The following is a 20,542-nucleotide window of genomic DNA, read 5'->3' on the forward strand; positions in this document are numbered from 1 at the left end:
AGATGGCTGCCTCAGCCATCTCCAAGTTTTTTGAAGCGCCCTCTATTGATTGTTTGGTGAGGTTTCGGAAAGTAGACCTTTTAGCTATAGCTGACCATTATGGATTTGTTATCCCTGAGAAAGCCCTAAAGGCTGAGCTTTTGGTGCTAGTCAGGGAGGGTTTAATGAGAGACCGAATTCTCTCATTGCAAGGAGAGGAGACGGGTAGACCTTCCGATGCCAAGTCGGAGGACAGGGCGGAGGAAGGGGTTGCTCGTACCCCCTTTACATTGCCTCGATTCGATCCTTTATCTTCTGCTTCAGGTCGTTCAGACGGGGCCGCTAGGCTGAAGGTGAGGCTGGCCCGGTTAGAAATGCAGCAAAAAGATAAAGAGAGACAGATGAATTTTGATCTTGAAATTAGGAAAATGGATATCGACAAGGTGAGGATCCGACAACTGGAGCTAGAAGCTGGCTCCAGTGCGACTCCACAAGCTGCTTATCATCAAGCCCACTTCGATGTGAATAAAAATATAGCTTTAGTCCTTCCATTCCGGGAGTCGGAAGTTGATGCCTATTTCTCTGCGTTTGAGCGTGTGGCCGCTGCGCTACATTGGCCACTTGAGGTTTGGCCGCTCCTGTTACAATGTAAATTGTAGACCCACTCAAATGTACATACCGCCCAAACAGAGCCAATGATGCACTCCACACTGCCCTTTCCCACCTGGACAAAAGGAACACCTACACTACCGTTCAAAAGTTTGGGGTCACTTAGAAATGTCCTCGTTTTCCATGAGAACATACATGAAATGAATTGCAAAATAAATAGGAAATATAGTCAAGACGTTGACAACGTTATAAATAATTAATTGAAATAATAAAATTGTCCTTCAAACTTTGCTTTAGTCAAAGAAACATCCATTTGCAGCAATTACAGCCTTGCAGACCTTTGGCATTCTAGTTGTCAGTTTGTTGAGGTAATCTGAAGAGATTTCACCCCATGCTTCCTGAAGCACCTCCCACAAGTAGGATTGGCTTGATGGGCACTTCTTACGTACCATACGGTCAAGCTGCTCCCACAACAGCTCAATAGGGTTGAGATCTGGTGACTGTGCTGGCCACTCCATTATAGACAGCTGACTGCTTCTTCCCTAAATAGTTCTTATATAGTTTGGTGCTGTGCTCAAAATAAGCGCCGTCCATAGGGCATGGCATTGAAAAATGGAGTGATGGATCTTGAAGAAGGAAGGCTCTTTACCCTGTACAAATCTCCCTCTTTACCACCAAAGCATCCCCAGACCATCACATTGCCACCAATGCTTGATTGGCGTCAGCACTCCTCCAGCATCTTTTCATTTTTTCTGTCTCACGAATGTTCTTTCTTGTGATCCGAACACCTCAAACTTAGATTAGTCTGTCCATAACACTTTTCTCCCCCAGTCTTCCTCTATGTTCTTTTGCCCATCTTAATTTTTTTTTTTTATTGGCCAGTGGAGATATGGCTTTTTTTCTTCCAACTCTGCCTAGAAGGCCAGCATCCCTGAGTTGCCTCTTCACTGTTGACGTTGAGACTGGGGTTTTGCAGGTAATATTTAATGAAGCTGCCAGTTGAGGACTTGTGAGGCATCTGTTTCTCAAACTAGACACTAATGTACTTGTCCTCTTGCTCAGTTGTGCACCGGGGCCTCCCACTCCTCTTTCTATTCTGGTTAGAGACAGTTTTCACTGTTCTGTGAAGGGAGTAGTACACAGCGTTGTACGAGATCTTCAGTTTCTTGGCAATTTCTTATATGGAATAGCCTTCATTTCTCAGAACAAGAATAGACTGACGAGTTTCAGAAGAAAGTATTTGTTTCTGGCCATTTTGTACCTGTAATCGAATCCACAAATGCTGATGCTCCAGATACTCAACTAGTCTAAAAGAAGGCCAGTTGTATTGCTTCTTTAAAATCAGAACATCAGTTTTATTAAGATGTGTTAACATAATTTCAAAAGGGTTTTCTAATGATCAATTAGCCTTTTAAATGATAAACTTGGATTAGCTAACACAACGTGCCATTAGAACACAGGAGTGATGATTGTTGATAATGGGCCTCTGTACACCAATGTAGATATTCCCCCCAAAAATCTGTTGTTTCCAGCTACAATAGTCATTTACAACATTAACAATGTCTACGCTGTATTTCTGATCAATTTGATGTTATTTTGATGGACACATTTTTGGGGGGTTTTCTTTCAAAAACAAGGACATTTCTAAGTGACCCCAAACTTTTGAACGGTAGTGTATGTGAGAATGCTATTCATCGACTACAGCTCAGAATTCAACACCATAGTGCCCTTGAAGCTCATCACTAAGCTAAGGACCCTGGAACTACATTTACATTTTTTTTTACATTTTAGTCACAGGGACTTATCCAGAGCGACTTACAGTAGAGTGCATACATTTTATTACATTTATTATTATTATTATTATTTTTTTTTTACATACTGAGACAAGGATATCCCTACCGGCTAAACCCTCCCTAACCCGGACGACGCTATGCCAATTGTGCGTCGCCCCACGGACCTCCCGGTTGCAGCCGGCTGCGACAGAGCCTGGGCGCGAACCCAGCCCAGCCTGGGCGCGAACCCAGAGACTCTGGTGGCGCAGCTAGTAGTGCCCTAGACCACTGCGCCACCCGAGAGGTATGACAGACCAGCTAGATATACTGTCTCTATTATATTATGACAGACAAGCTAGATATACTGTCTCTATATATTAAGCTCATCACTAAGCTAAGGACCCTGGAACTAAACACCTCACTCTGCAACTGGATCCTGGACTTCCTGACGGGCCTCCCCCAGGTGGTAAGGAACAACACATCTGCCACGCTGATCCTCAACACAGGGGCCTCTCAGGGGTGCATGCTCAGTCCCCTCCTGTACTCCCGGTTCACTCATGACTGCATGGCCAGGCACGACTCCAACACCATCATCAAGTTTGCCGATGACACAACAGTGGTAGGCCTGATCACCAACAATGATGAGACAGCCTATAGGGAGGAGGTCAGACCTGCCCATGTGGTGCCAGGACAACAACCTCTCCCTCAATGTGAGCAAGACAAAGCAGATGATTGTGGACTACAGGAAAAGGAGGACCGAGCACGCCCCCATTCTCATCGACGGGTCTGTAGTGGAACGTGTTGAGAGCTTCAAGTTCCTTGGTGTCCACATCACCAACAAACTATCATAGTCTAAACACACTAAGACATTTGTGAAGAGGGCACGACAAAACCTATTCCCCCTTAGGAGACTGAAAAGATTTGGCATGGGTCCTCAGATTCTCAAAAGGTTCTACAGCTGTAACATCGAGAGAATCCTGACCGGTTGCATCACTGCCTGGTACGGCAACTGCTCGGCCTCAGACCGCAAGGTACTACAGAGGGTAGTGCGAACGGCACAGTACATCACTGAGGCCAAGCTTCCTGCCATCCAGGACCTCTATATCAGGCAGTGTCAAAGAAAGTACCTAAAAATTGTCAAAGACTTCAGCCACCCTAGTCATAGACTGTTCTCTTTGCTACAGCATGGGTTAGGGTTAGGGTAGTACCGAAGCGCCAAGTCAAGGTCCAAAAGGCTTCTTAACAGCTTCTACCCCCAAACCATAAGACTCCTGAACAGCTAATCAAAGGGCTACCCAGACCCTCCTTTATGCTGCTGCTACTCTCCATTTATAACCTATGCATAGTCACTTTAACTCTACCTACATGTACATAATACCTCAATTACCTCGACTAACCGGTGCCCCCACACATTGATTCTGTACCGGCACCCCCTGTAAAAATCAAATCAAATGTATTTATATAGCCCTTCTTACTTCAGCTGATATCTCAAAGTGCTGTACAGAAACCCAGCCTAAAACCCCAAACAGCAAGCAATGCAGGTGTAGAAGCACGGTGGCTCTGAGAAACTCCCTAGAAAGGCCAAAACCTAGGAAGAAACCTAGAGAGGAACCAGGCTATGAGGGGTGGCCAGTCCTCTTCTGGCTGTGCCGGGTGGAGATTATAACAGAACATGGCCAAGATGTTCATAATGACCAGCATGGTCCAATAATAATAATCATAGTGGTTGTCGAGGGTGCAGCAAGTCAGCACCTCAGGAGTAAATGTCAGTTGGCTTTTCATAGCCGATCATTGAGAGCATCTCTACCGCTCCTGCTGTCTCTAGAGAGTTGAAAACAGCAGGTCTGGGACAGGTGACACGTCCGGTGAACAGGTCAGGGTTCCATAGCCGCAGGCAGAACAGTTGAAACTGGAGCAGCAGCCTCGCTAAAAAGCCTCGCTTATTATTTTACTGCTGCTGTTAATTTGTTACTTTTATTTTCTACTTATCTATTTTTTACCTAAGACCTCATCATCCTTTGGCTACAAAACAGCCGCATTTATTTTACTATAAATGTGATCATACTTTTTATTCACAAATGCGAGTGAAATGCTCACACTGTGGAGCCCTGACCACCAACATGGCTGGTGAAATAGACATCTTACCTGCCAAAGCCAAAATCAACCCGCATTTGGCAGGTGTTCATTTTAGGCCCTGAAGATTATTTAATAAAAGTTGCCCATAGTGCACTATTTTCCTAATATACTCCAATGGTCCTATGTATTGTCAGATCTCTAATATAGCTTACTCCAGTAATTGATCATAATTTCTAAAAGGGATAAAGTCCAACTGGGGGACTCACCTGGCGAAGTAGTCCCACTTGTCCACATCGATGCCGTTCCTTTTGTTGGCCACAATCTCATAGAGGAAGGACTTCTCCTCTGGTCGGCCCTCATATGGCCACTGTGGAGGGAAAAGAACAGACTCAGACAAGACAAATCCTTTGAGATCCGAGCATGAAACTCCAAATTAGTTTCAATTCAACCTGTAGACAACTAACTGCTAGAAAGCATAAATAAATCATATTCATGAAGTAATATTGATTGATGTTCGTTGACTGATTAATGTTGATTGATGATCGTAACGTTTAGCGGTGAAGGTTTCAGTGAGGAGGCAACAAGGGTCAGAATGGCTGCCGGATTTCAGGTGTTGAGGTCTGGTTTCATATGAGAGCTCTACTATGATTTGATTTATTCAGTTTACCCCCAATTTAGATTTTCTGTTATCGTCATGTTTGGGCTTCTTCACCGAAACTTCCACCACTAGGGCGGTCTCCGTTACCATTGGTGTCAGAAGTGGGAAACGAACCCACGCCTCCATGATTCTTAAATTGGTTGATTGACTAACAGGCTCACTGGCTGGCTGACTTACTCCCTGGTGGAGAGGATCAGTGTTCTGTGGTCCAGCAATCAGCTCCTTGATGAAGACCAGGTCTTCAGGAAGGACCAGGCCATACTCCTGCATCACCGGCTCCAAGACGTTCTTAAACACCAGGTGGTCAAACATTTCCCGGGACGCCTCCTCGTGCTGCAACACACACAAGGTGAGCGTACGCACAAATACAGGTGACCTGCACATTTTTGAGCACACACAGGAAGAGAGACACAAACAACAACACAGACATGTAGACACTGCGAAAAAGAAGGAAAAGAGACAGGATGAGGAAAGAAAGGTCTTGCCTTCCACCTCAATTCTGGACGCACTTTAGGGATGAACATCCCATCAAACATATGGGAGAAAGGACCATGACCTGGAGAGTGAGAGATATTCATGAGAAAGTAAGATTGAAGAAAAGTGTGTATATATATGTGTGTGTGTGTGTGTGTGACTCACCCAGGTCGTGACAGAGACCAGCGATCTGGACACACAATATGTCTCTACGGGAGATGGCGAGCTCTGGTTGTCTCTCATTCAACTCCTGGACCAGCCAACCTGCCAGGTAGCCCACCCTGAAACACACAACCACAACAACCATTTTACAACTCATGAAACCAGCTAGGTAACCACTGGGAACTGGGAGCTTAAGGAAGGGGCTAGTGGCTGAAAAGGAACCCGTTTCTGTTGTGCCTTTTCAAATCAATGACAAGCCGAATTTCTCTCTTGAGGCCTCTTGAGGTTGAAGAGGCGCTGTTGCGCCTTCTGCACCACGCTGTCTGTATGGGTGGACCATTTCAGTTTGTCTGTGATGTGTACGCCGAGGAACTTAAAACTTTCCACCTTCTACACTACTGTCATGTCGATGTGGATGGGGTGGGGGGGGGGTGCTCCCTCTGCTGTTTCCTGAAGTCAACGATCATCTCCTTTGTTTTGCTGACGTTGAGTGTGAGGCTATTTTCCTGACACCACACACACACACTTTGAATGCAGGGTAGGGCATCTAAAACCACACAGACTAAATCCCAATTAGCGCATGTACCCTCCGCATCGTGGATTTAAAAAGGTGTACACACCCTATATAGGTCAAGCCCACACACCTTTAAACTATGAAGTGCTCAGGCACCCACACTTGTACTCGATGCTAGTGCACACACTCCTACATACCCTATGGAGTGTTCGAAGCGGTTGTGGGAGGCCCCAGGGAAGACAAAGTAGGCTCCTCCCAGCTGCTTGATGTGTCGGAGCCTCTGGAACTGAGGGGTGTCGATGATACGGACCAGCAGAGGATGCATCTCTACATGGCCGTGGATGGGGTCATTAAACACCTACAGGAGACAATAATACATCATATTGCTGATAACACTCTTCCTCTAGTTTTCCCTCTCTGGAATAGAAAAGGTGCATCTCTAGTTATGTAACCGTGGGTAGAGTAGGGTCATTACACACATTACATTATAAAACAGGGAATAGATGAATAGTAAAGGTGCATCTCTAGTTATGTAACCGTGGGTAGAGTAGGGTCATTACACACATTACATTATAAAACAGGGAATAGATGAATAGTAAAGGTGCATCTCTAGTTATGTAACCGTGGGTAGAGTAGGGTCATTACACACATTACATTATAAAACAGGGAATAGATGAATAGTAAAGGTGCATCTCTAGTTATGTGGCCGTGGGTAGAGTAGGGTCATTACACACATTACATTATAAAACAGGGAATAGATGAATAGTAAAGGTGCATCTCTAGTTATGTAACCGTGGGTAGAGTAGGGTCATTACACACATTACATTATAAAACAGGGAATAGATGAATAGTAAAGGTGCATCTCTAGTTATGTAACCGTGGGTAGAGTAGGGTCATTACACACATTACATTATAAAACAGGGAATAGATGAATAGTAAAGGTGCATCTCTAGTTATGTGGCCGTGGGTAGAGTAGGGTCATTACACACATTACATTATAAAACAGGGAATAGATGAATAGTAAAGGTGCATCTCTAGTTATGTAACCGTGGGTAGAGTAGGGTCATTACACACATTACATTATAAAACAGGGAATAGATGAATAGTAAAGGTGCATCTCTAGTTATGTGGCCGTGGGTAGAGTAGGGTCATTACACACATTACATTATAAAACAGGGAATAGATGAATAGTAAAGGTGCATCTCTAGTTATGTAACCGTGGGTAGAGTAGGGTCATTACACACATTACATTATAAAACAGGGAATAGATGAATAGTAAAGGTGCATCTCTAGTTATGTAACCGTGGGTAGAGTAGGGTCATTACACACATTACATTATAAAACAGGGAATAGATGAATAGTAAAGGTGCATCTCTAGTTATGTGGCCGTGGGTAGAGTAGGGTCATTACACACATTACATTATAAAACAGGGAATAGATGAATAGTAAAGGTGCATCTCTAGTTATGTAACCGTGGGTAGAGTAGGGTCATTACACACATTACATTATAAAACAGGGAATAGATGAATAGTAAAGGTGCATCTCTAGTTATGTGGCCGTGGGTAGAGTAGGGTCATTACACACATTACATTATAAAACAGGGAATAGATGAATAGTAAAGGTGCATCTCTAGTTATGTAACCGTGGGTAGAGTAGGGTCATTACACACATTACATTATAAAACAGGGAATAGATGAATAGTAAAGGTGCATCTCTAGTTATGTAACCGTGGGTAGAGTAGGGTCATTACACACATTACATTATAAAACAGGGAATAGATGAATAGTGTAGGAGTACAATTACACACATGGATAACATATAGAGGTATAAGATAGGTGAACAGTATAATTACATTTACATTTAAGTCATTTAGCAAACGCTCTTATCCAGAGTGACTTACAAATTGGTGTATTCACCTTATGATATCCAGTGGAACAACCATTTTACAATAGTGCATCTAACTCTTTTAAGGGGGGGGGGTTAGAAGGATTACTTTGTCCTATCCTGGGTATTCCTTGGAGAGGTGGGGTTTCAGGTGTCTTCGGAAGGTGGTGATTGACTCCGCTGACCTGGCGTCGTGAGGGAGTTTGTTCCACCATTGGGGTACCAGAGCAGACATAGACATAATAACATACATGTCAGACAGAGTGGCGCCTAAAAGCAATTGGACACTAGACATATGGTCTGACCATTCCATTACAAACATACATGTCAGACAGAGTGGCGCCTAGAGGTAATTGGACACACTGGGATAGAGGGTCCGGCCACTATTATAAACAAATTGAAAGCAGATGGTGGTGAATGACTTCATAGGGGACGGACAATACTATGTGTGTATAAATAGAGTAGCTGGAGTTCTGAGAAAGTGTGTGTTCCGCGGACATTCCAGATTGTGATACAATTTGTATTAAAAATCATATTTGAGTTCACAAAGTTCTTGTAAGAGTTATATTTGAAGTGATTTTCTACGACATAATTGGCGAGCTTGGCCAGGAGTGACAGGGACGGAGACGTTCTTGGCTGACGGGTTCTTTGGACAATCTAACAAACAGAGGTGGCCACCCAACTATATACGGTAAGCAAGTTCTTACAATAGTTGAAATGTTTGTGTAGATTGCTTCAGAGTCCTGTCTCAGCGGGAGGAATGTCATGTAGGTCTCTCTCTCAAATTTCCTAAAAACGATAAAAACGAAAGAACTTTTGAATTCAAATAAATGTGCATGCATGTGTGAGTTTGGGTTTTGTATGAATGCGCATGTCTAGAGATTGAGTGAACTGGAACTGTGAACTTTGCTTGTGTCGGGTGTTTGGCTGGGGGGAGCGGGCATTTGTTCTGGTTGGACTGCTCGAGACAGGTTCATGTGTCTGGTTTGATTGGGGGAGTTGTTCCGTCTGATTCTGCTTGGCCGGGTTCGACCGTATCAGGATCTGTTTTGGGATGTGCGTAAACACACCTCAGTCAACCTGAGCGGGCGACTCGTGTCGGGTGTGTGTGATTCGGACTGCCCCTCTCATCGGACCATTCATTTTGAGCAGCCTTGTGTGGGCTGATCGGCGCGACTGTTTGTACTCTCTAGTTGAGCGGCTGGGCTCAGGCGCAGGGCTACAACTAGCAGCCCATACGGTCAAAACAGATAATGTAGGTAGAAAATCCTGTGATACCTCTTCAATAAAATTAGTAGAAGGAATGCTTGGACAGGTTACTTATGAATAACGGCTCTAGAGATAACAGAGAACTGCATAAATAAGTAGTTAGGAAGCCACCATACTGCTCTTTAAAAAAGGAACATTTTTAAAAAGGTCTGCTTGGGTGGGATATTCACGTCGCGGCAGAAGGGTCTGTTGGTGAATATTTAGTAGTTAAATAAATATTTCATGGTTACCGCTTTGAAAGAAGGACTGAACGGGTGAAATATTTAGAAGGCAGGGAAAACGTTAGCCCGATTGTGCGGCGTTCAACTGCAAAAGTAGCTTATACGGTCAAAGCATAAATCAGTAGGTTGTAGGAAAACGTTAGCCCGATTGTGCGGCGTTCAACTGCAAAAGTAGCTTATACGGTCAAAGCATAAATCAGTAGGTTGTAGGAAAACGTTGGCCCGATTGTGCGGCGTTCAACTGCAAAAGTAACTTATACGGTCAAAACATAAATCAGTAGTTAAATAAATATTCATAGTTTCCGCTCTGAAAGGAGGACTGTACGGGTGAAATATGTAGGTGCAGGAAAACGTTGGCCCGATTGTGCGGCGTTCAAATGCAAAAGAAATCCTGCGAATAAAAAAAACGCTCTGTCTAGCTAACAGGGTTTTGTAATTCAGTAGGTCACGCCACAATACTACTCTAATAATAGAAGAAAAGATCAGTATTGGGGGGGGTGAATAGGATATGAAGACTAGCTGATCCGATTAGACAGTAGTCTCGTCATATTGTAGAAATCTTAGCAGTCTAGGCTTATGTAGGAGGAAGTGAATTAAGTCAATAAAGAAAGACTAAGTTGTTTTGAGGTAAAAACAAAGGGATTGAATGAACCGGTGAAAAATAAAAAGGATGAATGAGAATGTTGTAAGAAATGAGTGGATCTGTGTAAAAATAGAACATTAGTGAAGACAAGTTGTGTGTGTGTAGGCAGAACGTCCAGAAGAGGGAGCTCGCAGCCTTCCTGTGAATAGAGTAGAACGTTGAGGAGTGGTGCTGTTAACTGCTATTAGGCAGAGGGAACGAAATTAAGAAACATCGAAGTAAAATAAGTTGTAATCAAGGATAAAAACACTGATGTGATAAAGTAATAAGCGACCATAGTAGAATTACTAAAAAAGGTGTCAAAACAAAGAATAAATAAAAATACTTAAAAAGGCGTTAACCGAATAGTATAAATACGGATAGAAAAGTGTGAAACAAAACAGAAAGTAGGAGCGCCAATATATTGAAATTATACTATAAAGTTAATAATGAATCTAGGTTGGTTAAGATAAATAGTGGAATCCAGGACACATTAAGAATTCGCGTACGGAGTAACAAAGAAAGAGGAAAAAACAGGCCGTCAGACACTCTGTGTCTACAGAAGCTACGGTCTAAAAATAGCCTGATGAGTAGACAGTGGTGCAAAATCGAGTGACCAGGATAAAAAGGAGACAAGGGGAGGCTTGCTACACTAATCAATTGAATTTAGGATCAAGCAATAAGGAACATGAAGTAGAGGTAAGAAAGTATAAACAATATAAATAAATAAAGATAAAGAGAAGGTATTAAAAAGAAATCATAAAATTGATTAGAACTATAATAAAATGAATAGAACACCAGTAGAGATCTTAGGGGCAAGGCATCCCTTGAGTAAAAAAGAAATAATAAAAACTTCAATAAAATGGGAGAAACGCACAAGAAAACTAAATACCAAATAGCCAGCGGTGGGAACGTTGGATGTCTCGGTGTGTGAGGAAATGGAGACACTAATAAAGAACCACAAACCAAATGACAAGAAACAAAAAAGAAGAAATAAACGAGAAAGAGAAAATGAAATACTAAAAATGTTCAAAGAAGAAGGATCTGGTTTGTTAAAAAGCATGAAAAAGGCAAGAGAAATGCTGAAGAAAGATGACAAAACAATGAAAATGAAAAATAAATGGATGCCTAACCCCCCACCTTATTTCAATGGACAATTTCCAATGATAAAGGGTCATTTGGATATACTAGGCGAAATAGACTTAACAGAAGGAGAAGAAAGGGCTGAGCCTGAAGCAGCATGTGCATCATCTTATTCAGCAGACAAGGACCAGAGAAAGACTACAAGAGATTCTAGGATTGAGGGAGATGGCTTCAATTGTTATGGGGGTTTAAGAAAGGCTCTGGCAGCATTAGAAACAGCAAGAGTAGATAAGGAGTTATCAGAAGAAGAAGAGGAAGATAGTGATAGACAATATAGGGACAGACTGGAAGAAGAGGGTCAATTACTTGGACAAAAAATAGATAAGGAATTGGGACTATTAAAGTCAAACCTAGAAGAAAGCAAGAGAAGACTAGATAAACAAGAAAAAGCTCGGGCCCGCAGCACAAATAAGGACATAACCGATGAGTTGGTGGAAAACTACCCCAGGGCTCGTAGAGAAGGGTCAAGAAAAGAATCTGGCTTTTATGGAAAACAATGTCCGATTCTGATAAAAGGCAATCAGGGACATTATACGCCATGGGCTACACAGGATTTGGAGGGTTTGGTTGTCTGTCTACCTGATTTACATGAAGGGGCAGGTAAATGGATCAGAACATTTGAAGAACATACAGTGGGGAAATTGCTGGCGGTGGGGGACATAAGGGCACTACTGGCCAGGGTGACGAGCATGCATACTATGGGAGAGATCATGCAGGACGGTGGCATCGATGGTACAGATGGGGGAGTGATAAATGATGGATTACTGTTCGACAGATACAGACCAGCCATCTGGCGTGCTTTAAGAGAAACATATCCAACAAAAGTGGATCCCAAAGCACTAAGAGGTGGAATTATCGGGGACACAGAAAACCCAGCTACCTACCTACATGGACAGCTGAAAAGGTGGAGGATGGAAACAGAGCAAGACCCTGAGGGCAATGACCTAATGACAACTATGTTCCGAAATTCAATAATAGAAGCCATGCCCCAGCCAGTAAGGAGAAGGCTGGAGGATGTGGTGGGACTTACTTCAAAACCTTACAGGGAATTCTGTGACTACGTGGTCCATGCAGTAGAGAAACACAGAAAAGATGAACAGAGACAGATAGATCAAGGCAAAGACATTCAGAGAAGACTGACCCTGCTGCAGTTGGATGAGCTAACCAACAAAGGGAAGAAGAAAGTCCAGGCTGTCGTCACTACCCCTGGGCCAGAGATGGGAACAATGGCTGCTGTCTCCCCAGGAGAGCCACAGCTGTTCGGCCCTGGTCGGGCTCAAGTGTTACCTGCACCGCCAGTAGTAAATGTGTACACACAGCCCCCGATTTGGAATGGGGGGAAAAAACAACAGAAAACTGTACAATTTGATAAAGGCAAGGGATCTGTAGACTCTCGAGGGCCACCAGGCACCTGTTGGGGATGTAGGCAAACAGGACACAACAGGCGAGAGTGCCCTACACGCCCATGGCAGAATCGGACTGAGGGAAATAGAAATAGTAGATCGCCACCGACGAATAATACCCCAAACTTCCAACAAAATCAGAATGGTTGGAATCAAAATAATGATTGGCGAGGCAACCCTAACCAACCTTCAGGTCCTGTGAACACATGGTCAGGGCCTAATCAACAAAACTAGGGATGCCCAGGGAATCCCAAAGGGGAGGGTCAGTTTCCAATAATAACAACAAGGGCTGATCAAGAACCTATACTGCAGGTTCAAATAGAAAACAGAGGTACACCCATGATGATAGATACTGGAGCTACTTACACATGTGTGAGTCCAAATTATGCCTCTCATCTCCCCATGTCTGGTAAATATGCCAAAACAATAGGATTCTCGGGAAATACGCAGTTAATTCCAATGACCGCTCCAGTTCGGCTAACGACTGATGGTAAATCAGTCACAATTCCAATTTTAGTGTCAGATCGAACACCAGTTAATCTATTAGGAAGAGACGCACTATGCAAGTTGGGCTTACAAATTAAATGTTCTCCTGATGGAGTAATAATTGAAAAAACAGGATTACAATTACCAGTGATGGGTACAAAAGGAACAGCTAATGTATATTGGCTAGGAGGCATTGAAGCAGATGTGGATAGAACTGTCAGGAAATGGGGTAAATTCATCCAGGCCCAAATACCTAAAGCAGTTAGAGCTAAATCTGAATATCATTGCACAATGCAATTTGACCCACATCTGGACCCATTGCTTGAACAACTTTGGGTTATGGGGGCATATGGAAGGAAAGCACCAATAATGTCTCAAATTATAGTTATTGGAAAGCAGGGAGCCGCAATGGATGTGATGGATGGAGAGGGGTCTGAATTTGTGAAGACATGGTTCAATGTCTCTGATTCTGTTCCTCACATTACATTACTGGTAAATCAGGGTTATACATCTAAAGATCTAGGATCGATGATGAAGGAAGTTGGGAAACAGAAGTGGGATAAAACTGACAATCCACTAATCTTTCATTCAAAGGATAAATCATTCATCAAAATAGTTACCACTACTATGTTGATTGGTGATCCAAGGGAGGTAGAGGTTAGTGCAGGCCAGCAGGTAGTGTTAGGTGAAGGAATAGGATTAATCAGTGAACTTAGAGCAGAAATGGAGAAAACCATACCAACTGAGGTATGGTCGCAACACGATACAGACGTAGGACTAGTTAAATCTGCTAGTCCCGTTTCTGTCAAAATAAAACCTAATGCCAAACTTCCATGGAAAACCCAGTATCCTATGAAGCCTGAGGCTGAAGAAGGAATAAGATTGACAATAGAAGGACTGCTCAGGGCAGGAGTATTGATAGAGATGCCCAGTGATTGCAATACACCCTTGCTACCTGTTCTTAAAGCCGATGGTAAAAAATGGAGACTGGTCCATGATCTAAGAGCTGTTAACGATATAGTGCAGGATTGTCCTGCTGAAGTCCCAAACCCTCACACTCTGCTGACCAATGTTCCCCCGGAGGCCAAATACTTCACGGTTATTGACCTATGTGGAGCGTTTTTTAGTATACCCCTGGCGGAGGAGTGCAGACATTTGTTTGCATTTAGATATAGGGGCAAAACTTTGTCTTATACTAGGACCCCACAGGGTTTTAAGGATAGTCCACATTTTTTCAATCAGATATTGAGAGCAGACCTGGAAGAATTAATGTTAGATGGCACACTGATCCAATATGTGGATGACCTGTTGATCTGTGCCTCAACTTTGGAACAATGTCATTCTGACTCACTAAAAGTACTGCAACGCTTAGCAGAAGGAGGACACAAAGTCTCTAAAACAAAACTACAGTACTGTCAACCTCAGGTTGAGTACTTAGGCAGAACAATAGCTCATGGAACTAAAGCAATAGCTCCTGGACAGCTAGAGGGTATTAGCAAAGCACCGTTACCACAAACGGTAGCTCAAATGATGACCTTTTTGGGAATGACAGGATTTAGTTCTGATTGGATAGAAGAGTATGTAGTTAAAACAGCTCCTCTGAGAGAAATAATGAAAGAAGCTGGACAGCTTAATCTAAGAGCAAGACTAGATTGGAACACTGATGCGTTGGTTGCATTTGAAACACTTAAAAGAGAAATGCAAACAGCACCAGCTCTAGCCACCCCAGATTACACTAAACCATTCTTGTTATACGTCGCAAACAGGTGCAACAATTATGCAGCAGCTGTTCTTATGCAAGAAACTTGTAGTGGTAGGAAGAAACAACCTATTGCTTATTATAGCTCTAAATTGGATCCAGTAGCTCAGGGATACCCACCGTGTTATCAGGGATTAGCAGCATTGCATTATGCATATGACAAAGCATCAACTATAACCATGGGGTATCCGGTGATTATCAGCACTCATCATAAAATAGTGGAGTTGATAGAACAGGGTAAATTTGTGTTAACTAATGCAAGGACGATGGATTATATGAGCTTACTCACGTACCCTGACGTTCTCATTAAAAGATGTAACACTGTGAATCCGGCAGAAAGGATTCCATTTGATTTTGAAGGAGAAGCACATGATTGTGTAGCCGAGGCTTTAACATTTACCAAACTCCGTCCAGACTTAGAATCAATTCCATTAATAGGTCAAGAGGGATATGACCTGGAAAGTTACTTTGTAGATGGTTCTTGTTTTAAAGATTATACAGGTACTCATGCAGGGTTTGCGGTAGTTAAGCAAAAGGGGAAAGCTTTCACTGAGGAAATATTAGAGCATTGTCCTCAGCCTTGCTCTGCCCAGCTAGCTGAATTACAAGCTCTGACTGCAGCATGTGGGCTAGGAAGAGGTAAAACCGTTAATATCTATACTGATTCCGCTTACGCACACGGCGTATGTCATTTGTTTGGTGCAGTCTGGAAACAGAGAGGTTTTCGAAAGAGTGATGGAACTCCCATCCAACATCATGCTCAAATTGTTAAATTAATGACAGCATTAATGTATCCTCGGAAGTTAGCTATAATCAAGTGTCAAGCGCACAAAAAAGGTAATGATTTTGTTATTAGGGGCAATAATGCAGCGGATGAAGCTGCCAAAAAAGCATCTAAATGTATTGTTCCAATTCTCATTGCACCATTAATGGACATGGTTGCTATTGCACCTCTTACATCTCCGGCTGAGCTAATTCAAATTCAGGCTCGTGCTGGTATTACTGAACAGAATACCTGGCTACAGAGGGGGGCCTCGGTAGATAGACATGGGATATGGAGAACACATGATGGTGCCATATTGGCCACCACCACTCTACTGACGCTACTTATTAATGATGCACATGATATTGATCATTGTGCAAGGGGGGAGGTGATAAGAAAAATCAAAAAACAAGGTTTTTGGTCACCTTATCTACAGGCAACAGTAGATGAGATTTTGTCAAAATGTGAAATATGTGCAAAAAACAACATACGTAAAGGTATAGCTACGCCTATAGGTCACATACCGGTTCCAGAAGGCCCGTTTAGACATATTGTGATGGACTATGTAGACATGATAAAACCTATAAGGGGTAAAAGGTACATGTTAGTTATCATAGACAGGTTCAGCAGATGGGTAGAAGCAGTACCATCAGTGGATCAGGGGTCAGGAACAGTGATAAAATTCTTATCAACAGAAGTAATTCCCAGATTCGGGATTCCGTCCGAAATTAGCTCAGACAATGGTTCAGCGTTTATACAAAAAGTTGTAAAAACAATAATACAGCAGCTAAGGATGAAACAAAGGCTGGGATGTGTCTATCATCCCCAATCGCAGGGGATGGTTGAGAGAGTTAACGGTTTTCTGAAAAACAAGATAACAAAGATTTGTAGATCTACAGGGCTTAATTGGGTGGATGCTTTACCGCTTGCACTAATGAGTTGCCGCATGGAAACTAACAGAAACACGCATCTATCGCCGCATGAAATGCTTACGGGTCGACCCATGCCTATACCAATGTTAGGAGGATTGTATAAAGGTCCCTCCTTGGATATATTGCAAAGTGAATTAAAATCGTATGTGATGTATCTAACCAAAATACACAAAGCTATATATTCACAGGAGAAAAAGACGGTGCCGGAGCCTGGACCTGAAGGACCTCTCCCAGTGATACCAGGAGATCTGGTCTACGTTCGAGTGTTCCGAAGGAAGTGGGATCAGCCGAGGAGAGAAGGACCCTACGAGGTGGCCGCAGCCACAAAAACAGCAGTCCAGGTGAAAGGAAGCAAGACGTGGTATCATCTAAACCACTGCACACGAGTCCCAACAGAGAAAAGGATACAAACACATAGAGATGAGAACACAGAGGATGCTGATACACCAGGCGGGAGCTCGGAGGGAGCAGGAGCAGAGGAAACGATCAAAACACCAGGGAGGAGTCAAGAAAATGGCAGACCAGATACAAGCCAAGATACGACGAGTGCATCAATTAAAGCTCTCAGAAGAAGTACCAGGGGAAAACAGTCCAAACAGGAAAGGGACAAACAACCAAAGCTTCCTCAGGTATGGTCAGAGAGCCCAGAAATGGGGGGGAGTAACATGCCTGCTACTCCTGATGACATACCTGCTGTGGCAGACCTCTTTGATAGAAGCCCTCCACAATGGGATCCCGAAGTACCACCTGCAGAATGGGAACATCTCTTCCCTGAAATTGATACCCTTCCAGATGAAAGCCCAGTCCGGCCTGAGGAGGGAGCCTCAGGGGAAGAAGGAGGAAGAGAAGCCTCACAAGAGAGGGAAGGGGATTTCCCCACAATTGACTTTTCAACTCTTGAAGGGTCCCCCTAACAAACAATTGAAGTTAGAATGGCGGAAGAAAGACATTGACATAGCAAAAGTAATAATGAACACTAATACAGAAACAACAGACTCACACACGATCAAGAAGTATGGTGGAGGCAGGAAGAGAAGAGAGGAATCAGCCGAACAATTAAAAAAAACTGACAAGGTTAGAATTTCTGTTCCACCTCAACTCATAACTGAAACAGGAGAACAGAAGACAATCTCAATCAAAAGGATCAGGCCTCTACCTGAGATTGCATTCTGTGGATGGACACATCACCAAACAAAGGGAGAAGTCATTTGGGACCCAAAAGGATGTGACCTGACATTAACCAAAGAAGTAGATGAGTGGGTGCTCACCATGAATCAGATTGAACCAGTTGAAGGTGAAGACTTAATAGTTGAAATAACGAGAACCAGATTGACCAAAGGGAGTAGCACCACAGTCATTAGAATTGGTCCTACGCCAATACCTAAACAGGAAGAGCTGGTGATAACTAAAACGACAACAACAGTGGAAACTGCTGCAAGGATTACAGCGGTTACTACCAAGGTATCATCCATTGCTATTAACAAACAGTCTAATGTACCCACAAAGAAACCTGAGGCATCAGAACCAAAAGGGTTTTTTACTGACATTTGGAACTTTCTGAAAAACACTAACAATCTGTCTCGAGAAAAGGACAATGTGACTCCAACTGATGCTTTAACCCCAGAACTATACAAGGACAAATCATTGAAGAAATTAGTAGGAAATGAATGGTATGAATGGGCTCAATATACAGCAATGAAATTAAAATTGACAAATTGCTTACTATGTGCACCCTCTCCGCTGACAGAATTAGTGGTGGTACCAAGTCCTTATGATTACAAGGACTGTGCTGATTTTAATAAGAACTTTTGTCATTTGAGTAGACCAGAAAGGCCTTATTGCCCAGCTGAATGTTTGTCATATTTGGGTAATCCATATTATCATCAGTATTACAATCAAACTGGTTGGGGAAAGTGGTGTAAAGAATTGGATATAAGGATGGAAGTACAGAAGCTAGAGGTCCCACATAAATATCGGATAGATTATCAACAAACATATGAATGTTTTAACAGCACAAAAGGACAGAATGAGATGGGGAAGTTTAAAGGTCAATGCGAGATCACATGGCACATGGCACTTAACTACGGATACCACATGGAATGCAGACACTCCAAGAAGGGCTACTTATCAAGCAGCTGGAAGTTGGGTGGGAAAAATGGTCATTCATGATAGTTGTCAAAATCAAACTCTAGCACTACCCTTAATTGCACCATATGAAGAACAGACCAAGGTAGTTGCAGATTTCTTCTGGATATGTGGGGGAAAGAGATTAAGGGCAACATTGCCAAAGGGATGGGCAGGTCTCTGTGCAAGAGTTAGGTTGATTCAACAGATAACTATCATTGAATGGGATCCTAGTGATGCTAGGCAACAAAATACTAAAAATAGAGTAAAAAGAGAATATGAGTCTGACCCCAAGGTCTATTTGGATGCAATAGGCCAACCTAGAGGTGTTCCTAACGAGTACAAAGCAAGAGATGAGATTAAATCAGGATTTGAATCAATCTTTTTGTGGATAACACCTAATAAGAATTTAGAGTGGATTAATTATATTTACTATAACCAACAGAGATTTATTAACTATACCGACTCGGCTCTAACAGCGTTGGGGGAACAGGTACAGGCTACCAGTAAAATGACTTGGCAAAACAGACAGGCTCTCAATTGGCTCTTAGCGGAGAAGGGTGGAGTTTGTGTTATGTTTGGAGATGACTGTTGCACTTTTCTTCCCAATAACACTGATGGATCCTTCGCAATCGCTATGGCTACGAGCAGAGGTTAAGGCAAATGCTGGGTTTGACTCTCATGTTTGGGATTGGTTGGATCTAACATTAGGAAAGTGGGGAGCTGTGTTTGCTAGGATGGCTATTGTGCTGGGAGGGGGGTTATTGGCTCTGGGTATTGTATTTTGTTGTGTTTTACCCTTGATAAAATCACTTGTGGTCCAGACAACAGTTAAACAGATGTCTGTAAGGAGTGCTGACCCTCCAGTGATAATTAATCCTGTACCTGGGAGCCCAGGCCAATATACCAATAAATATGGAAAACTTTGCAATGCAGTTGGTGGACCTCTGGACTGCCCCTTTGGCAATCCAAACTGTCTCTATGGAGTGATGCCGGGAGGTGGTTCTGCTTGCCATGATTTCAGTAAGGATGGTCTGCCTGTATATGCTGTATTCCCAAATGCAGACGAATGTCTACTGGTACATGTCCACAAAGAGTGTCATTTGCGCCGTAAGTGCAAGTGGTGCACAAAATTTAATGTGGAAGGCCATGACCATCATGGAGACCCCGTGTTTTGCGCAAAATGTCAAAGAGGTGATTGTAGAATCTGTCAGGATGAGGACTGTGCTCCTATGTAAGGATTTTAGTATATCTATTTTTGTTTAAGGCCTTGTGTTTTTGTATGTTTGGTTGAATTTTTAGATATGTATATCAATGAATATATATATGTTTTTCTTTAATTAATACTAGTTATGCCTTCTAAAAAACTAGGTTAATTTCAAAAACATGTTAGGTAACAGAGGGTTTTCCGGTTACAAGTGTCTATGGACCATGTCCTTAAACTTCTAAACAAAGGTTGGTATCATTGATATCACTTTATTAGAGAGGTGTCTGCGAGGGAGGATCATGTTGAAATGCTTAAATTTAGAATGATGTTGTGTCAATTTTCTTTTGTAACTGCATGTTGGTCTTTGATTTTTTTTCCTTATTCATTTATTATGATACTCCTTGTATTATTTTGATTTTCCACATAACTGAGATAACCTCAGGCAAGGCTAAGTACCTACACGCACATGCTTCATCAAATCTGTA

General features: G+C 42.7%; 1 protein-coding gene across 2 annotated transcripts in view; it reads right to left on the minus strand.

The window, feature by feature from the left end:
• The window catches only part of LOC139560606 (deoxynucleoside triphosphate triphosphohydrolase SAMHD1-like), a 48,473-nt gene that overhangs the window by 16,529 nt on the left and 11,402 nt on the right, over nt 1-20,542 (minus strand). Inside the window, exons 4-8 of one of the 2 annotated variants that reach the window (XM_071377536.1) lie at nt 6,442-6,602; nt 5,734-5,849; nt 5,580-5,650; nt 5,272-5,427; nt 4,703-4,791 (exon numbers count right to left, since the gene is read on the minus strand). In XM_071377536.1, coding sequence (XP_071233637.1) covers nt 4,703-4,791; nt 5,272-5,427; nt 5,580-5,650; nt 5,734-5,849; nt 6,442-6,602 — 593 coding nt within the window. Of the gene's footprint in view, nt 1-4,702; nt 4,804-5,271; nt 5,428-5,579; nt 5,651-5,733; nt 5,850-6,441; nt 6,603-20,542 lie in introns of both variants that reach the window. The other variant, XM_071377535.1, reaches the window with a different exon arrangement.

Source organism: Salvelinus alpinus, chromosome 30 (genome assembly GCF_045679555.1).
Source record: "Salvelinus alpinus chromosome 30, SLU_Salpinus.1, whole genome shotgun sequence".
In the NCBI taxonomy this organism is placed as follows: domain Eukaryota; kingdom Metazoa; phylum Chordata; class Actinopteri; order Salmoniformes; family Salmonidae; genus Salvelinus; species Salvelinus alpinus.